General features: G+C 38.7%; 2 protein-coding genes and 1 non-coding gene across 3 annotated transcripts; 2 read left to right on the top strand and 1 right to left on the bottom strand.

Annotated features, from left to right (window-relative positions):
• Positions 1–911: 911 nt before the first annotated feature.
• Positions 912–7,605, top strand: LOC115436726 (solute carrier family 22 member 13-like). The gene is made up of 10 exons (XM_030159644.1): positions 912–1,286; positions 2,389–2,492; positions 2,706–2,860; positions 3,529–3,697; positions 3,793–3,913; positions 4,914–5,008; positions 5,095–5,309; positions 6,404–6,512; positions 6,652–6,858; positions 7,545–7,605. The coding sequence occupies exons 1-10, from the start codon at positions 912–914 to the stop codon at positions 7,594–7,596; spliced, it is 1,602 nt and encodes a 533-aa protein (XP_030015504.1). The 3' UTR covers positions 7,597–7,605.
• Positions 4,270–4,352, bottom strand: trnal-uaa (transfer RNA leucine (anticodon UAA)). Its single transcript has one exon. It is a non-coding gene; the product is annotated as a tRNA-Leu (tRNA).
• Positions 7,606–10,676: 3,071 nt separating the features above from the next.
• LOC115437412 (solute carrier family 22 member 13-like) lies at positions 10,677–16,221 on the top strand. Its single transcript, XM_030160636.1, has 9 exons — positions 10,677–11,051; positions 12,168–12,271; positions 12,492–12,646; positions 13,322–13,490; positions 13,586–13,706; positions 14,477–14,571; positions 14,658–14,872; positions 15,277–15,385; positions 16,011–16,221. Exons 1-9 carry the CDS (start codon positions 10,677–10,679, stop codon positions 16,219–16,221), a joined length of 1,554 nt encoding a protein of 517 aa, XP_030016496.1.
• The last annotated feature ends 4,683 nt before the right edge of the window (positions 16,222–20,904 follow it).

Below are 20,904 nucleotides of genomic sequence, written 5' to 3'. Positions count from 1 at the left end.
ACCACATTAACTAGAGCATCCTATTTAACATTATGGGGCACTATGTTATTCAATAAATGTTGGCACCTACAACTGTTTCCAATAATAGTAATATGAAAATTATTAAATATATAAACACTAATAATGACTGGATGACTAAATTAAACTGAAACTGTCAATCTACGGCAGACCTCAAGTTCACCAATAAATGTATTTTAGTGAGAAAGACGGACAGGGCCCAGTGAACCAGTCACAGATAAGAGTGACATGACGCTTTTGTCAGAGAAATGTAAGATTACAGGGTGTGATCTGAAATTCAACCCTTATTTTTGAATCAAACAACCGACAACAGCTGTAAAAAGATTTGCGGACTTGGAACTGACTTTGACTCGCAACAGAAAGAAGTTGGTGCGTATGAGGCATTGCAAAACACCTGTCCCCAAGACTTGCAATTGGTCCAGTACAAAAAAGATTGGGCATAATTCACAGTGAATGGACCAGTTCCAGACTGTTTTCTTAGTACTGAATACACTGAGAAAACCAGATGGTTGGCCAGGCTAACAGATTACACCCTGTATTCTTAAATTTCTCTGACAAAAGAGTCACTTCCATCTTATCTGTGATTGGTTTACTCGGTGACTGTTAGTCCCGCCTTCATATTTCACATGGATTAAAGCACAGATGTCAGATTCCAGATGGATTTCAGGCTTTCTAACTGGTTGCCCTAAATTTCAAGATAAAATTCTGGACTTTCACCCAACTTAACTAAAATGAGCTATTGAGGAATAATAAACTTTTTAGTGCACTTCAGGTAATGACAGCCCAAATGAATTGCATGTAATGTAATATTCTCAGGTTAAAAATTACAGAACAGTATTTAATGCACGTGCAGAGTGGTCAGTCCACAGAACGGACACACAGACTGTGTCATCATGGCTGATTTTGGAGAGATCCTCAGGAACATTGGAGAATTCGGATTATTCCAGAGGGTCACTCTGGCTGCACTATGCTTTATAAACTTCATTCAAGGATTTTTGTTGGCAAGTTTTCTTTTCATAGAGAAGAATCCAGATCGACACTGTAACACAGACTGGATCCTGGGTCTGGATCCAAACCTGACCACAGATGAGCAGCTGAACCTGACTCTGCCCAGGGAGGCAGATGGAACCTTCAGCAGGTGTCAGATGTTCGTCCCTGTAGACTGGGACATCGATGCCATCAGGGAGTTTGGACTCAACAAGACCACGAGCTGCCAGAATGGATGGGTCTACAAAAGCACACTGTACAAGGCCACCATAGTCACTGATGTAAGTGAGGATTGATAGTCATAGTGTATCTTTAGTTTTTCTTCTCTTTCTTCTGATATATACTGTATATTCAGAATTTTCTATCTTTCTTTGGGTGTTTTAGTTTAAGGGGGTCTTCTGATTGAAATATACCTACGTAAACCTGCTGTTTACGTAGGTATATGGAGGTAAACCTACTGCTGTCAAAGCTAGAGTGCTTGGGATTTGGGCATAGTTCTGTACAGTGGTTTAGTCTGTGATGTTTAAAGGTGAAGACACACCAATCCGATTTTCAGTGGTCAGACATTGTGAGGCAGTCTGGCGAGGTCAGTGACATGAGTCTACTTGGTGTGTTCCATGCCATCAGCTGCCGTGAATGCCATCGCCAGTCTTTTCAACCCATTCAACATGTATAGTCGGCCACTACCCGCCGTTAAGTCGGACCAATCTGATTGGTGGAGGGATAGCCCTTGTCTAGTGAATCAGTGAACAAGATGTTTACATGTGAATACAGCTATACCAAGTACTTCACACTATTATTGTCTTCTATAGTAGGCCATTCACTGCTCATATCGTATCTGAATGAGTGCCAGTCAGTGCTGCCTATGGACTTCATTCATTCCATGAAGTGAACACTGTTAGCATTGTTAGCATAGTGCGATTTCTCCTCAGTTTTCACCTGCGACATCTTTCTTCTTCCACAAGAAGGAGCCTGAGAGCTGACAACACCAGTATCTTCTTATTACTAACCATCTGTTCAACAAGTACAACAACAATAACCCTTCTAGACTATTCAACACTCTCTGCTGACAACAATGACTGATGACAGCAGTTAGGGTGGTGTGTCTTCACCTTAAGAGGATTTAATTCAGATCTTCAGGATGTAATTTGTGGGGTGCCACAAGGTTCCACTTTACAGCCTCTTCTGTTTCTTCTTCGGCCTCTTCTGTCCCCCCCCCACACACACACACACAAATAACTTTGTAACATCACTGCTCTGTTTAAATGATTGTGTTCCAAATTTTTTTTGTGTTTGCTTTTTTTTTTTCTTGGTTGTTTTTTCTTTGGTGTGTATGTTCACAATTGTTTCAGAATAAAGTCAGTTCATTCTTTCTTTCTACAGTTTGATCTAGTTTGTGACAAAGCTAATTTGTTGGAAATCATACAAGCCATTTCCATGGTTGGAATTCTTCTTGGTTCTCTTCTGTTTGGACCTCTTGCCGAATCGTAAGTATCTTACATTAATTTAGACATTAAAAAAAAGATGAATTTAAAAACCTACTGACAGTGAAACCCTGGACATCATTCTGTACTGTTAAAAATTACATTGGAGAGAGACAATAAACCTATATTAGACTTTAGACTCATTATAAGTTATAGTTAATATATAACTACTGTATATATGTCTATATTGTATCATTGTATTTTTCTTTGTTACAGGTTTGGTCGGAAATGGGCAATTCAAGTTCCGGCAGTTATAACATTCATATTTGTATTAGCATCAGGGTTTTGCCCTGATATGTATTCATTTATAGTGTTCTCCTTCTTTGCGGGAGTGGGAACTGGAGGCTATCGAGTCAACTGTATTGTACTGAGTATGTGAACTAATTTTATACATATTTAAATGCTGCAATTAATACCTGAAAGAAAGCTGAAGAGACCATATGACTAATGTAACTTAACATCAATAATAATAATATTATTTATTTCCGATTAGTGTTAGTATATCAATCAATTAGATATTATAGATATTATGGATGCAGAACAATTGGATACACCAAATTCTATTGGAAGCATAGGCTCACAACGATCTTCACAATTAAGACTTTAAATACAGTTGTTAATGTACTTTTTAATGGCAAGATACTACGTAAAATACCAGACTCAGAACGATGTCTGAATCAAATTTTACTCTAATGTGATTTGTTTCTTTTTGTGATTCATTTTTTCTTATCTGGCAATGGGGAAAATCAATTGTTATGAGTTTCAGTGACCATTTCAACCACCTTACATACAACGGAATGATAGAAGAAAACACCATAGAGATGAAAGTATTGGGACACATTGAATTCTGGTGTGTCATTGCTAATGGGGCTGGGCTAGGAAAGGCTGATTTAATGTGTTACTGAGACTTAACTGAAGGCAGGAAGACCCACTATCAAGCAGCAAATGAATTAATGTGTCTATTAATGTGTTACTTTTGAACCTCTGACAATGGAGGGACTATGATTAAAATGGTTATAATTCCCTTTCCCTTTTGTAGCCACAGAGTGGATCGGTGCATCCAAACGGTCATGGGGAGTATGTTTGACTCTTCTCTTTACTTCTGTTGGACAATGTGCCCTTGCTGGTTTGGTATACTACATCAGAGACTGGAGACTGGTTCAGATCATCATAGCAGCTCCACTCGGAGTAGTTTTACTTTACATATGGTGTGTATTGTCCTTTGTTACAGCTGTCAATAATCTTATTTGTAACCTAGAGTTTATGAAGTGACATTCAGTGTTATTTTTCTTCTTTCCATCAGGTTTATTCCAGAGTCGGCCAGGTGGTTGTTGAGCAGAGGGAGAACAGAAGAGGCAAAACAGCTGATAATGAAGGCAGCAGCCATCAACAAACGCACAATCCCAGACTCTCTACTGGAAAATGTACTGACACTTGGACTGGATTACTTTCATTTATCTTTCATTCATCTTTATTTCCTAAAATAACATGATTTAGCATCAAAATCTTGCTGATGTAAAAAATATGACGTAGAAACATATGTAGTTTTAGTGCAACCCTCTATAGTTGGTGATTTGTCATGGAGTCCACATGTTTACGTCACTGGGGTTTCAGAAGAAGTTCATGTTCATGAGTAGGTGGTTAAACCTTCCAGTGGTCCTGTTCGAGAGTATTAGGTGTTTTTTTGGGTCTTGGTGTTGCCTGTGCATTTACACAGCCCCTTCAGTTTGAAATTTGAGTCCTTGGTCTGCATGTTGCATGAGTTGACCTGTTCTTTCTATACCAGGAGTGGGGTTTGAACCCACGTGGACTTCCGTCCATTGGATCTTAAGTCCAACACCTTAACCACTCGGCCATCCTGGTCAGTCTGTTTGAACATCCTGGTGGATTTCTGAGGAAACACCTCTCACAATGTTCAAACCAGGCCAGTAAAGCCAGTTTCTCCCTGATGATCTGCAATGTCCTCTCAAATCCCAAGTGCATGGAATCATCTTGAGGAGCACACAGCCTCTCTATCAGTATCAACTGCTCCAACTGTCGTCTTTGGCAATCTTGACATGACAGTAGAAGATTCTATTCCTAATCACTCACCTCCACCACACTTTTAAGAGAAGACTCCCTGGCTCTATAACTCCAACTAGCTCATTGTTTGGATTTTGGTTCTGACTTTGAAAGTACCACATTGGGTGAATGATAAGGTCCTCCTTCTGTCCTACCTGGACCTCCTAAGTGGTCACGACAGCTCATGACTCTGTCCCTACATCTCGTAAAAGTTCATTACTCTCCAAGCATTTGCCAGAGTCAATCAGCATTGAAGTAGCTGTGTTCATCAGACATACTTTCTGGTCCATGAGTGTGATGTTCCTTTGATGGAGGAAAAAAAAGTAACAGATACCAGTGGTTGATATAATCTTTCTGTTACAGATTTCAGTGAAAAAAGCTGTGAACGATGGAGGCATTAAAGATATTTTTAGATCACGTCTACTGTCCAGATATTTCGTCACTATATTACTGGCATGGTAATAATTTATTTTTAAAATGTTTTGAATGTTTGATAATTAATGCTGGACATGGTCTGACTTTGTTTTACTTCTGTTTCCAACAGGTTTTCACTGAACGTCTCCTTCTACTGCTTGTACTTGAATATGGCAAACTTGGGCTTGAACGTTTTCCTCACACAGTTCATATTCGGTGCTATCGAAATCCCTGCTCATATACTTTGCATTTGGCTGTTGGAGGTGTTTGGAAGAAAACCACTGTTCATGCTAACACTCGCCACTGCAGGGCTCTCTAGTATACTGATCTTGGCTGTTCCTCAAGGTAAATGACTTAATGGATTTGTTTTGGAAAAGCCAAAATGTATGTTTTCAGTCATGAAAGGAAATGTTACTGTTGTGTGATGTTTGTGCTGGATTTACACAATCTAAGACTTTGACACCACCATTAACCCATAAAGACACAAACAGCCAGTGGCGACCAAAAGCCTCTACTGATCTAAACTGTTTAATACCTGTTGATCCACTAACCCTATCAGTACATGTAAATAATTGGTGTAAAATGCAGTTTGTCATCTTTTCATGGCCATCAGATATGACCCATTTGGACATTTAGAGGATCCATAGTAAACATGGAATCACCATCATCTTCTACAACATTGATTCACCAGTAAAACCCATGGAGTTTTATAAATTATAGTGCATGGAGACTCTTGTTTTTGTGTTCAGTAATTGATATCTTTGATTAAAAAGTCACTTTTTCTTTAGTTTTCTCTTTTTCTGATATAATAACCTTCAACTTTAATCTGAGCTATGAACATCTACATGATCAGTGAATTAAATATAGGAAAATACCTGATTTCTGCAAAGTTCAGAGGATAATATTAGAATAAATGGTGATCAATCAAATAAGAAAAGTTAAATATAGAGATAAAAATATTTTTGGAACTGCCACAAGAGTAGCACTGGGTCTTTATGTGTTAAAATACACTTACATGATCATAACTTTGGTTTAAAAAGTGCCGTGAATGACTGATGCAAATAATATAATGTGAATATAGACCTATATTGGTATTGGCAAATTTATTAAAGTAGCCACATAATTATGTGGCTCCTTTTTTTGTATTGTATTGCTAATTGTATTGTATTGTATTGTATTGTGTTACTAATTACAGCAGCACAATGTCAAAAAAGAAAAAGGTTATCACAAACACAACTGACTGACCTTTTTGCTGTCTCTGTTTTATGTTTTTACTTTTTACCATACACTTCCATATTTCTTCTTGCATCTTTTACATCATGTCCATCTTGTTGTGTCTTTTGCATAATTTTTGTCTTTTTTTGTCCTTCTATTCTGGTGACCTTTTAACCTTTGGCTGTTGTTAAGTGTTTTTATTTATTTGTTTATTTATTTTCCAGGGTGTGGCATCGCTGTAACATCTTTAGCTGCTCTTTCACGTTTTTTCCTCATCTGGGCTGCTGCTGTATGTGTTGTGTTATTGCAGGAGTTGTTTCCGACGTCTATTCGGTAGGTTTGTGTTTCCTTACTCCTCGCATTATTCTGTCTTTAGGGGGTCATCTGTTTAATATTTATCTGCGACATCACCTCTGCTCTATAATGTTATTAGACCAGTGTGGCTTCTTTAATCCCTCTTCCCTCTCTTTAGACAAACAGTCACAGGATTAGGCACCATATCGAGTAAAACAGGGGCGATAGTGGCTCCACTGCTCAACATCACAGCTGTGTACCATTGGATCATACCCATCGTGGTCTCCAGTGGCCTCACCTTTATCAGTGGTGGTCTTGGTTTCCTGCTTCATGAGACCAGGAGGAAAGAGCTTCCTGATTCCACTGATGAGGCCGAGGGCAACAGGTATATACCACAAATATTTTGAACACATAGACTGTGTATAAGTCTCAGCACATTTTACCTTAATATTCAAGATCGAGGTGAAAAAGTATTAAAAGAAATTAAAATTACTACAAGTGACTGTTTGTGACAGTTATGATGACATCAACACTGTGATTTCCAAGTGTGGAGTCTTTATATTGACATACAGTATTTACACAATCTGATACTTTACAACAAACAGTTACTTTCTTGTAAATTTTCTCGATAAACATCTTATGTGTAAATGATGTATTATTAAAATTGGATAAAAAAGAAAAATTGTCTCTTGCCTTTGACTGTCATGCAATTTTTCCTGAAATAAGGCCCCATGGGATAAAACATAAAGAGGCAGGACTCTGCCTTACCGTTATGCAGAACATTTGGCCTTACTGTGATCAAACACATGAAATATATTAGAATTCACCTCCATTACATTTAGAGGAGGCAATTAACTAGAGCCAGAATGGTTGTTGTACCAGGCTGTAAACATGTCTGTGTCATATAATATGGAGGTTTAATGTGTTTTTGACATCTGCCTCCTGTGGACATTCAGGATTTTAACACTTTTCATCCCCAAATGATGTAGTCGATGCTTGGTTATACATGATGTACCTGATACCTCTAACCTTTACTAATCATCTGTCTTTCATGTGTCTGTTGTCTTTCAGAAATGTGACGCCAACAAACAAAACTCCATGTACAAGTTCAACAAAGATGTAAATGTGTGTTTAAAATGTAGAACATATTACCTTTAATCAGAATTTCATATGTGTAATTAATACAGCTATCTTTCAGCCTCTGTATGTCTTCTGCTTCTTCATTTACTTGTCATGATGTTTTGTTAGTAATAAACACTTTATATAAAACTCATTATCTGATTGTTATTAATATACAGTTATATGAAAATGAAAATTGTGTTTTCACTACCCTATAAGGAGTCATTTAGAGGGTGGTTTGTCTTCCACAAAGTCCACCTTGTTTCTACTATGGCTCAGAACTTCCTCTTCTTCTTTTTTCATGTTATAACCTGTGATATCCACAATTAATGTGTGTTCCCGTCATCAACAATTAAAATACCAAGGTTTGTAACTATTGTTATTCAAGGTGGAGGAAAAAGAAAATGTAGGTTATTTTGTGGAAACCCACTGGTAAGTTAAAATAAATATACAGGGTGTCCCAAAAGATGTATACACGCTTTAAATAATTGTAAAGTAGGTGTTTATTAAAATTCATTTACTTTTCAAAATGTAATAGAATTTACAAACATCATTTTATTATTTTGTCACCATCTGTTCTCAAACTGACGTCAGTTTTGGTCCAGACTCTGCTGACAACGCCAAGCAATGGAATCACACACATCACAAAACAATTCCCTTGGTATTTGCGTGCATTCACGTTCAGTGGCTGCTCTCAATTCAGCGACTGTTGCAGGTCTCATAGCGTAGACTTTGTCTTTTAGGTATCCCCATAAAAAAAAGTCTAGTGGTGGGAGGTCTGGTGAACTGGACAAACAGGTGGATTGGACAGAGGGGTTTCGTTAAATACCCTCCACGTTCAGCAGACCTCACACCACCAGACTTTTTTATGGCTGCTGTTTGGTGCTTTTTCCTAATCTGGACTGGTTTTATATGTGTTGTGTTGGTGCAGGAGCTGTTTCAGGCATTTGTGTTCCTTTGCTCTTCGTACTTTTCTCTTTATGATGTTGACTCTTTAATGCCCATTGGAGACTGATCTCATGAAACAGCATTGTATGTCATGTCAGTTCTTATGGCATTTGGAGGGTTCAAATTCAAACTTTTTGAATTATAAGGGTCCCCAAATACACAAATAAATGTACCAAAGACTGATAAAAGTTGGTTTAAAAAAATATGACCCCTTTAATGAAAACACGACCACATTAACTAGAGCATCCTATTTAACATTATGAGGGCACTATGTTATTCAATAAATGTTGGCACCTACAACTGTTTCCAGTAACAGTAATATGAAAATTATGAAATATACAAACACTAATAATGACTGGATGACTAAACTAAACTGAAACTGTCAATCTACGGCAGACCCCAAGTCCACCAATAAATGTATTTTAGTGAGAAAGATGGACAGGGCCCAGTGAACCAGTCATAGATAAGAGTGACATGACGCTTTTGTCAAAGAAATGTAAGATTACAGGGTGTGATCTGAAATTCAACCCTTATTTTTGAATCAAACAACCGACAACAGCTGTAAAAAGATTTGCGGACTTGGAACTGACTTTGACTCGCAACAAAATGAAGTCGGTGCGTATGAGGCATTGCAAAACACCTGTCCCCAAGACTTGCAATTGGTCCAGTACAAAATATACTGAACAAAAATATAAACGCACCACTTTTGTTTTTGCTCCCATTTTTCATGAGCTGAACTCAAAGATCTAAACCTTTTTCTGTGTACACACAAGGTTTATTTCTCTCAAATATTGTTCACAAATCTGTCTAAATTTGTGTTAGTGAACACTTCTTCTTTGCTGAGATAATCCATCCACCTCACAGGTGTGGCATATGAAGATGCTGATTAGACAGCATGATTTTTGCACAGGTGTGCCTTAGGCTGGCCACAATAAAAGGCCACTCCAAAATGTGCAGTTTTATCACACAGCACAATACCACAGATGTCACAAGTTTTGAGGGAATATGCAGTTGGCATGCTGACTTCAGGAATCTCCACCAGAGCTTTTGCCTGTGAATTGAATGTTCATTTCTCTACCATAAGCCATCTCCAAAGGTGTTTCAGAGAATTCATGAAGAAGACTGTGCGAGGAAAATGGTGGTCACACCAAATACTGACTGGTTTTCTGACCCCCCTGGACCACCCAATACAGTAAAACTGCACATTTTAGAGAGGCCTTTTATTGTGGCCAGCCTAAGTCACACCTGTACTATAATCCTGCTGTCTAATCAGCATCTTGATATGCCACACATGTGAGGTGGATGGATTATCTCAGCAAAGGACAAAGGAGAAGTGCTCACTAACACAGATTTAGACAAATTTATGAACAATATTTGAGAGAAATAGGCCTTTTGTGTACATAGAAAAAGTTTTAGATCTTTGAGTTCAGCTCATGAAAAATGGGAGCAAAAACAAAAGTGGTGCGTTTATATTTTTGTTCAGTGTAGATTGGGCATAATTCACAGCAAATGGACCAGTTCCAGACTGTTTTTTTAGTACTGAATACACTGAGAAAACCAGATGGTTGGCCAGGCTAACAGATTAGATAGATAGATAGATAGATAGATAGATAGATAGATAGATAGATAGATAGATAGATAGATAGATAGATAGATAGATAGATAGATAGATAGATAGATAGATAGATAGATACATATATACATACATACATACATACATACATACATACATACATACATACATACTTTATTGATCCCCGGGGGGAAATTCAAGATTACACCCTGTATTCTTAAATTTCTCTGACAAAAGACTCACTTCCATCTAATCTGTGATTGGTTTATTCGGTAACTGTTAGTCCCGCCTTCATATTTCACATGGATTAAAGTTCCGTGATTCCAGATGGATTTCAGGCTTTCTAACTGGTTGCCCTAAATTTCAAGATAAAATTCTGGACTTTCACCCAACTTATCTAAAATGAGCCACTGAGGAATAATAAACTTTTAGTGCACTTCAGGTAATGACAGCCCAAATGAATTTCATGTAATGTAATATTCTCAGGTTAAAAATTACAGAACAGTATTTAATGCACGTGCAGAGTGGTCAGTCCACAGAACGGACACACAGACTGTGTCATCATGGCTGATTTTGGAGAGATCCTCAGGAACATTGGAGAATTCGGATTATTCCAGAGGGTCACTCTGGCTGCACTATGCTTTATAAACTTCAGTCATGGATTTTTGATAGCAAGTATTCTTTTCATAGAGAAGAATCCAGATCGACACTGTAACACAGACTGGATCCTGGGTCTGGATCCAAACCTGACCACAGATGAGCAGCTGAACCTGACTCTGCCCAGGGAGGCAGATGGAACCTTCAGCAGGTGTCAGATGTTCGTCCCTGTAGACTGGGACATCGATGCCATCAGGGAGTTTGGACTCAACAAGACCACGAGCTGCCAGAATGGATGGGTCTACAAAAGCACACTGTACACAGCCACCATAGTCACTGATGTAAGTGAGGATTGATAGTCATAGTGTATCTTTAGTTTTTCTTCTCTTTCTTCTGATATATACTGTATATTCAGAATTTTCTATCTTTCTTTGGGTATTTCAGTTTAAGGGGGTCTTCTGATTGAAATATACCTACATAAACCTGCTGTTTACGTAGGTATATGGAGGTAAACCTACTGCTGTCAAAGCTAGAGTACTTGGGATTTGGGCATAGTTCTGTACAGTGGTTTAGTCTGTGATGTTTAAAGGTGAAGACACACCAACCCGATTTTCAGTGGTCAGACGTTGTCAGGCAGTCTGGCGAGGTCAGTGACATGAGTCTACTTGGTGTGTTCCATGCCATCGGCCGCCGTGAATGCCATTGCCAGTCTTTTCAACCGATTCAACATGTATAGTCGGCCACTACCCGCCGTTAAGTCGGACCAATCTGATTGGTGGAGGGATAGCCCTTGTCTAGTGAATCAGTGAACAAGATGTTTACATGTGAATACAGCTATACCAAGTACTTCACACTATTATTGTCTTCTATAGTAGGCCATTCACTGCTCATATCGTATCTGAATGAGTGCCAGTCAGTGCTGCCTATGGACTTCATTCATTCCATGAAGTGAACACTGTTAGCATTGTTAGCATAGTGTGATTTCTCCTCAGTTTTCACCTGCAACATCTTTCTTCTTCCACAAGAAGGAGCCTGAGAGCTGACAACACCAGTATCTTCTTATTACTAACCATCTTTTCAACAAGTACAACAACAATAACCCTTCTAGACTATTCAACACTCTCTGCTGACAACAATGACTGATGACAGCAGTTAGGGTGGTGTGTCTTCACCTTAAGAGGATTTAATTCAGATCTTCAGGATGTAATTTGTGGGGTGCCACAAGGTTCCACTTTACGGCCTCTTCTGTTTCTTCTTCGGCCTCTTCTGCCCCCCCCCCCCCCCCCCCACACACACACACACACACACAAATAACTTTGTAACATCACTGCTCTGTTTAAATGATTGTGTTCCAAATTTTTTTTGTGTTTGCTTTTTTTTTTCTTGGTTGTTTTTTCTTTGGTGTGTATGTTCACAACTGTTTCAGAATAAAGTCAGTTCATTCTTTCTTTCTTCAGTTTGATCTAGTTTGTGACACAGCTAATTTGTTGGAAATCATACAAGCCATTTCCATGGTTGGAGTTCTCGTTGGTTCTCTTCTGTTTGGACCTCTTGCCGAATCGTAAGTATCCTACATTAATTCAGACATTAAAAAAAAGATGAATACAAAAACGTACTGACAGTGAAACCCTGGACATCATTCTGTACTGTTAAAAATTACATTGGAGAGAGACAAACCTATATTAGACTTTAGACTCATTATAAGTAATAGTTAATATATAACTGTCTATAACTACTGTATATATGTATATATTGTATCATTGTATTTTTCTTTGTTACAGGTTTGGTCGGAAACGGGCAATTCAAGTTCCGGCAGTTATAACATTTATATTTGTTTTAGCATCAGGGTTTTGCCCTGATATGTATTCATTTACAGTGTTCACGTTCTTTGCGGGAGTGGGAGGTGGAGGCTATCGAGTCAACTCTATTGTACTGAGTATGTGAACTAATTTTATACATATTTAAATGCTGCAATTAATACCTGAAAGAAAGCTGACGAGACCATATGACTTTAATGTGACTTAACATCAATAATAATAATATCATTTATTTCCAATTAGTGTTATTATATTAATCAATTAGATATTATATTATTATATTATAGATGCAGAAAAATTGGATTCATCAAATTCTCTTGGAAGCATAGGGTCACAACGATCTTCACAATTAAGACTTTAAATACAGTTGTTAATGTACTTTTTTAATGGCAAGATACTACGTAAAATACCAGACTCAGAACGATGTCTGAATCAAATTTTGCTCTAACATGATTTGTTCCTTTTTGTGATTCATTTTTTCTTATCTGGCAATGGGGAAAATCAATTGTTATGAGTTTCAGTGACCATTTCAACCACCTTACATACAACGGAATGATAGCAGAAAACAACAAAGACATGAAAGTATTGGGACACATTGAATTCTGGTGTGTCATTGCTAATGGGGCTGGGCTAGGAAAGGCTGATTTAATGTGTTGCTGAGACTTAACTGAAGGCAGGAAGACCCACAATCAAGCAGTAAATGAATTAATGTGTCCATTAATGTGTTACTTTTGAACCTCTGACAGTGGAGGGACTATGATTAAAATGGTTATAATTCCCTTTCCCTTTTGTAGTCACAGAGTGGATCGGTGCATCCAAACGGTCATGGGGAGTATGTTTGACTCTTCTCTTTACTTCTGTTGGACAATGTGCCCTTGCTGGTTTGGTATACTTCATCAGAGACTGGAGACTGGCTAAGATCATCATAGCAGCTCCACTCGGAGTAGTTTTACTTTACATATGGTGTGTATTGTCCTTTGTTACAGCTGTCAATAATCTTATTTGTAACCTATAGTTTATGAAGTGACATTCAGTGTTATTTTTCTTCTTTCCATCAGGTTTATTCCAGAGTCGGCCAGGTGGTTGTTGAGCAGAGGGAGAACAGAAGAGGCAAAACAGCTGATAATGAAGGCAGCAGCCATCAGCAAACGCACAATCCCAGACTCTCTACTGGAAAATGTACTGACACTTGGACTGGATTACTTTCATTTATCTTTCATTCATCTTTATTTCGTAAAATAACATGATTCAGCATCAAAATCTTGCTTATGTAAAACGTATGACATAGAAACGTATGTAGTTGTAGTGAAACCCTCTATAGTTTTGTGATTTGTCATGGAGTCCACATGTTTACATCACTGGGGTTTCAGAAGAAGTTCATGTTCATGAGTAGGTGGTTAAACCTTCCAGTGGTCCTGTTCGAGAGTATTAGGTGTTTTTTTGGGTCTTGGTGTTGCCTGTGCATTTACACAGCCCCTTCAGTTTGAAAATTTGAGTCCGTGGTCTGCATGTTGCATGAGTTAACATGTTCTTTCTATACCAGGAGTGGGGTTTGAACCCACATGGACTTCTGTCCATTGGATCTTAAATCCAACACCTTAACCACTTAATCACTCCCTCCACCACACTTTTAAGAGAAGACTCCCTGGCTCTATAACTCCAACTAGCTCACTGTTTGGATTTTGGTTCTGACTTTGAAAGTACCACACTGGGTGAATGATAAGGTCCTCTTTCTGTCCTGCCTGGACCTCCTAAGTGGTCATGACAGCTCATGACTCTGTCCCTACATCTCCTAAAACTTCATTACTCTCCAAGCATTTGCCAGAGTCAAGTAGCACTGAAGTAGCTGTGTTCATCAGACATACTTTCTGGTTCATGAGTGTGATGTGTCTTTGATGGAGGAAAAAAAGTCACAGATACCAGTGGTTGATATAATCTTTCTGTTCCAGATTTCAATGAAAAAAGCTGTGAACAATGGAGGCATTAAAGATATTTTTAGATCACGTCTACTGTCAAGATATTTTGTCACTATATCACTTGCACGGTAATAATTTATTTTTAAAATGTTTTGAATGTTTGATAATTAATGCTGGACATGGTCTGACTTTGTTTTACTTCTGTTTCCAACAGGTTTTCATTGAATGTCTCCTATTTGGGCTTGCACTTGAATATGGCAAACTTGGGCTTGAACGTTTTCCTGACACAGTTCATATTCGGTGCTATCGAAATCCCTGCTCATATACTTTGCATTTGGCTGTTGGAGGTGTTTGGAAGAAAACCACTGTTCATGCTAACACTCGCCACTGCAGGGCTCTCTAGTATACTGATCTTGGCTGTTCCTCAAGGTAAATGACTTAATGAATTTGTTTTGGAAAAGCCAAAATGTATGTTTTCAATTTCATTTAAGAATTACTGTCCTTTGAAAGTCTGTATTAAATAAAGCTTTGATGTCTTTCCAAAACAAATTCTTACCCAAACTTAACCAAAAAAACCATCGTGTGCATACATATAAATATAATTTCGATTGAAACAGTGTTAATATTATGTTGATGTAAATCTGTGACTTTTCTGATTCACTAAATTCATCCACAGTTTAATAATAACATTTTTAAATATAATAAACTCTGATAACTAAATACATTACATAAGTTATAATAATGAAATACTTACAAATCTGACTGTGTATTCATGAACTGCAAAACCTTTTAGTTTATTCTGGTGATGTTTCTGATATTATTTTTTTTTCCAGGGTGTGGCATCGCTGTTACATCTCTAGCTGCTGTTTCTCGCTTTTTCCTTATCTGGGCTGGTTCTGTATGTAATGTGTTGGTGCAGGAGCTGTTTCCGACAACTGTTCGGTAGGTTGTCAAACTACACCATGTTTCAGGCCTTTGTGTTTTCTTACTCTTCTGACTTTCCTGTCTTTATGATGTTGACTCTTTAAAGTGGAACTCTGTAAGATTTTACCATTTTGGTTCTTCTTCACTGTTTTTGTAGCATCTGTCTCTGTGGAGCTCTCCCCACACTTTTGAAGTACATATTCAATGTCGTAAAACCCATGCTTAACCCTCCCCTTCCAACCATGTGCAGATTAGGAAAAAGCACACAACAGCAGCTAAAGATGGAACAGCAATGCCTGGCTGAGAGTGTGTTTGTGTGGTGCCGTAAACTGTGATGTTTCTCAAGAAAGATGAGATCTAGGCCACCAGGACGGTGACAGAGAAGTTAAAAGTGGCATATTTGGCCCTGGAGACCCTAGTGGGAGGGGGGAGGATTTCTATTCTCCCCCCAACATACAATTTAACTATCACAATTACTTTAAATCTGTTTAATTAAGGGAAAAAAAAGAGCTAAACCAGTCCAGTTGAACCAAGAAGAACTACCAAGAATTAAAATAATAATGTTACACAGTTCCACTTTAATGCCTCTTTAAATTATGAGACAAATGTGACTCATTTAATCCCTGTTCTCTTCTCTACTCAGACAAACAGCCACAGGGTTGAGCTCCATATCAGGCAGATCAGGGGCAATAGTGGCTCCGCTGCTCAACATCACAGCCATGTACCACTGGATCATACCCATACTGGTCTCCAGCAGCCTCACCTTTATCAGTGGTGGTCTTGGTTTTATGCTTCCTGAGACCAGGAGGAGAGAGCTTCCTGATTCCATTGATGAGGCCGAGGGCAAAAGGTAAATATGACAGATATGTTGTACACATAAGTCAGGTTAAAGTGGCATCATCCATTGGTTCTACAGTTTAGAAGCCTCAAGATGCTTGATATGACTGTACTGGTTATTAGAAAAAAAGTTCCTATATTTGGATTAAGAGGGTGGAGTTGGAGAGGAGCAGGTCATGAAACCTTAATGAAAACACGACCACATTAACTAAGAACATCTTATTTAATGTTATGAAGGCACTATGTTATTCAATAAATATTGGCACATACAACTATTGCTGTGTTTCCACTACGTTGAACAAGCTCGACTCGGCTTGGCTTGACTCGGTATTCCTGGAGACCATTTCCATTACAAGATACTACTGACTTTACAGTACCTGGACGTCATAGCCATGCGGCGCGTTACTTCTATGTCGTCTCTTCAGGGAGTTGCTGATAAACTCGCTTGTTGCATGTTGTCTCGTCTGAATTTTTACGTCGGCCACCAAAGACTGAATCTCCTCGACCGACCATGGTGTAGTTTTGGGCTGTTATCATGTGAATTAATGTACCGCTATATTTACTGTCCATTTCCGCATCTGTTTTTTGTAAAACGGCAGGTCACAGAGAAAACTGTCTGACCAATCAGAGGTCTGCAGTGTTTACACGACACGTTTTAGTATCTGGTCCCCAGTCCTGGAACCTCAGCAGAGGCGATACCAAAAAACTAGTACTGGGTACCAGATTCCAGGTCCCTTTTCATAATGGAAACGCAAAAAGGCTGAGCCGAGCTGAGTCGAGTCGAGCTGATACCACGCAGTGGAAACGGGGCATATCATGAAATCTATAAACACTGTCAAAATGACTGGATGACTAAATTAAAGTGAAACTATACAAAGACAATCAAAATCACAATCTACAGCAGGTAAAAGCTGACACTAAATGCACCAATAAGCGTATTTTAGTGAAATAAATGAATTTCACCCATTCTGAATCCTAACTGGTGTCTTTGAGGGAAGTTATAGTGAAGGACCATACAGGCTCAGCTGTTGCAGGCTGGGTCTGGAAAATGAGTTTTGTGTCACCATGATGTCATATTTAGGCAGACATAATCTAAACAACTGAAATATGTTGGGTGGCTGTGGCTCAGATGGTAGAGTGAGTTGTCCAAAAAACCGAAGGGTTGGAGGTTCGAATCCCGCTCTGTCCTAGTCAGTCTGTTGTGTCCTTGGGCTTCTGTCAGTCTGCCCCAGGGCAGCTGTGGCTACATATGTAGTTGACCACCACCAGAGTGTGAATGTGTGAGCGAATGAATAATGGGTCAATAGTGTAAAGCACTTTGAGTGATCAAAAAAGCATTATATGAATCTAATTCATTATGTCTTTGTCATATAACATAAATGTCTATGAGGAGTGGTGTATTTTTGAAGCCTGCCCCCAGTGGACATTCAGTGTATTGCAGATTTTAAAACTTCACTGGCTTCACTTTTTAACCCCAGAGGTTGATGTTTGGTTGTAAATGATGTACATGCATCTGTAACTTTTCCTAATCATCTGTCTGTCATGTGTCCCTTTGTCTTTCAGAAATGTGATGCAAACAAACAGAAGTTGTCCATATTCAGTTTCAACAAAGCTATAAATGTGTTTAAAATGTGTTTTCTGATCAGTGGGTTATGCAGAAAAATGTAATAGATGGAGTCGTGACACAATGGCATCAGTTCATCAATTAAATCATTATGAATCAATGTAATTAACACTACTTAAGTTACAGTATTGATAAATATGTTTTCCTCTATGTACACTACCAGTCAAAAGTTTGGACTCACTTTCTCATTTAAATGACATGAGATGGACCACAGATGGCCAACAAGTGTTCAGCATCACTGGGGACTCGTTCAAGACTTTTGGAAAATATTTCAGGTGACTACCTCATGAAGCTCATCGAGAGAATACCAAGAATGTGCACAAAGCAGTAATAAAAGCAAAATGTGGCTGTTTTGAACAATCTAAAATATAAAACATGCTTTGACTTATGCCACACTTTTTTTTAAACTACATAATTATGTATAATGTGTTCATTCATAATTTTGATGCCTTCAGTGAATCTCTACATTGTAAATAGTCATGAAAATAAAGAAAAACCAGGAGAGTCCAAACTTTTGATTGGTCATGTACAGTCACCTGACAATGTGAAATGTTTTGTTTTTTTAATCATGTAATGACTCATCCAGAAAGTGATTCGTCTTCCACTGTGTTCCTTCAGTGACTCTGAACAGACCGTCTCGTGTTCTTTTTTCCATATCATTGTGTGAGTCATCAGCACTAATGTGAATTGCTGTCACCTACTATATTTGAGTGTAGACCAGAGTTAATATCATCTTACACAAAACAAACACAGACCCTATAAAGGTTAGGTTTTAAACAGCATGAACCTTCATTCTCAATTTGTATTGTGTGTAATATGTTGTAATTCTGTTTGACAATATGTTCCTCAACAGTGGTTTTTTGTGCTTGTGTGTTTTTTAAGATTTACACCAGAGGTGACTGATACCAGATTTTAAAATCTGGAACAGTAAAAAGCTGATCGTAGGTTAATCAGCTGCTATGATCCCCTAAAATGACTGTAACATGGATGAAATTAACCAGGAGGAATTTTAACAATAAGGAAATTTGACTCAGTTTCCCTAAATAAAAAGGGAAGCTGAGTTGAATATTCTACACAGGAATCAGGTTCAGTTTAGTTTACACAAAGGCTTCAATAATTCCACATATTTCACATGTATGATCTATCACATTACACACAACATGGTTTTAAACAGTCTGATGTTTAGTCTCAGTGGAGCTCAGAGCGCATCAAAGAAGTTAGTTACAATTTTTTTCATCAAACTTAGTTATGTTTCTCATTAAAAGTCCAGACAAATAAATGCATTATGCAGAGCAGTGAGGTCAAAAGTACATAATGAACAGTTCATTTATTCATTCATTTTCTGAACCCGCTTTATCCTCACTTTGTGCTCTCCTTTAATTTCTAAACTTTTTGCTATTATGAAACAAATTTTTAGATGTTTATAGCGTAATACAATGTACAGCACTGTGATAAAAAGTGAAAAAAAAAATCATGCGTATATAATCCTCAGTCCCTCCAGGAATTTGCGATGTTGCAATTGCAACTATTAACGCAAATTCAACCAATCACCCCAAATTCTGCACAGTGCTGCAATTTCGTCCAATCACCACGAATTTTCCGCAAATTTGACTAATCACCTTAGCCCCCTTTCGCCCACCCCTGTCTACGTGACATGTACGTCATCACGTTCACTCCCTTGTTGACGGTTGAGGAGATGAAGACATGTGCGATTCAAAACACATTTACCGACAAATATCACTGCCAAAGTTCGTGCAAGTCAGTTTCCAGATGTGTTACACAAACGTGGAAGTATACTGTTCTGCACTGCCTGCAATATTGTGGTGGAACACGAACGAGAGTCGCCGCTCCACAGACACTTTTCAACTGCAAAACATGCAGGAGAACGGCTGAAACTGGAAGAGAAAAGACGAGACGAGTCCCAATGACAGAGGCTGTTGGATCCAGAACAACAGCAGGAGCTGAAAGGGTCAAGGTTAGCGCAGATATACTCTATAAGGCAATAGAAGAGAAGAATAAAGAACCTGTGGAGGTATGCTTTCCTTTCTGTGTAATGTGTGTGTGCATGTGTGTGTGCAAAAAATGCCCTGCTAGAAATTAGCCTAATATTCCTACATCTGGTCAAACTAGCATATATTGAGCAAAATGGGGTGAAAATGAAATTCTTAGCTAGAATTTTTAAAACTAACAAACAAAAATTCTATCGACTAAGAAACCATGATGTTCCTTAAAACTAGACAAAAATGCTGGAATTTCAGCAAAATCTTATTAAGAAAAAGCTTTACATATATATATATATATATATATATATATATATATATATATAATTTTTTTTTTTTTTTAAATAAGAATATTTTTATTCCATCAAAATTTCTTGGCAAGCTTTTCCCCTATTTAGATGAAAAATAAGACAAATGTTCTAGAAATAAGGCTTTTTTTTACTTCCATCCATCCATTATCTTCCGCTTATCCGGGGCCGGGTCGTGGGGGTAACAGTCTAAGCAGTGATGCCCAGACTTCCCTCTCCCCAGACATCTCCTCCAGCTCTTCCGGGGGGACCCCGAGGCGTTCCCAGGCCAGCCGAGAGACATAGTCTCTCCAACGGGTCCTGGGTCTTCCCCGAGGTCTCCTCCCGGTGGGACATGCCCGGAACACCTCCCCAGGGAGGCGTCCAGGAGGCATCCAAAACAGATGCCCGAGCCACCTCAGCTGGCCCCTCTCTACGCGGAGGAGCAGCGGCTCTACTCCGAGCTCCTCCCTGGTGACTGAGCTCCTCACCCTATCCCTAAGGGTGCGCCCAGCCACCCTGCGGAGGAAACTCATTTCGACCGCTTGTATCCGGGATCTTGTCCTTTCGGTCATGACCCAAAGCTCATGACCATAGGTGAGGGTAGGAACGTAGATTGACTGGTAAATCAAGAGCTTCGCCTCTCGGCTCAGCTCCTTCTTTACCACAACCGACCGGTACAGCGACTGCATCACTGCAGACGCTGCACCGATCCGTCTGTCAATCTCACGCTCCATCCTTCCCTCACTCGTGAACAAGACCCCGAGATACTTAAACTCCTCCACCTGG

This window comes from Sphaeramia orbicularis, chromosome 17 (genome assembly GCF_902148855.1).
Source record: "Sphaeramia orbicularis chromosome 17, fSphaOr1.1, whole genome shotgun sequence".
In the NCBI taxonomy this organism is placed as follows: domain Eukaryota; kingdom Metazoa; phylum Chordata; class Actinopteri; order Kurtiformes; family Apogonidae; genus Sphaeramia; species Sphaeramia orbicularis.
The sequence above is the reverse complement of the archived record's forward strand: the minus strand, read 5'-3'. Positions and strand labels throughout refer to the sequence as shown.

What these genes read in the sequence shown, in the direction of transcription:
- LOC115437412 (XM_030160636.1), top strand. Translation starts at nt 10,677, where the DNA reads ATGGCTGATTTTGGAGAGATCCTCAGGAACATTGGAGAATTCGGATTA. An exon ending in CAGACTCTCTACTGGAAAAT is followed by an intron (nt 13,707 to 14,476) that starts GTACTGACACTT and finishes TTTCTGTTCCAG; the next exon opens with ATTTCAATGAAAAAAGCTGT. An exon ending in GTCACTATATCACTTGCACG is followed by an intron (nt 14,572 to 14,657) that starts GTAATAATTTAT and finishes TGTTTCCAACAG; the next exon opens with GTTTTCATTGAATGTCTCCT.
- LOC115436726 (XM_030159644.1), top strand. Translation starts at nt 912, where the DNA reads ATGGCTGATTTTGGAGAGATCCTCAGGAACATTGGAGAATTCGGATTA. An exon ending in TTTGGACCTCTTGCCGAATC is followed by an intron (nt 2,493 to 2,705) that starts GTAAGTATCTTA and finishes TCTTTGTTACAG; the next exon opens with GTTTGGTCGGAAATGGGCAA. An exon ending in GATCTTGGCTGTTCCTCAAG is followed by an intron (nt 5,310 to 6,403) that starts GTAAATGACTTA and finishes TTTATTTTCCAG; the next exon opens with GGTGTGGCATCGCTGTAACA.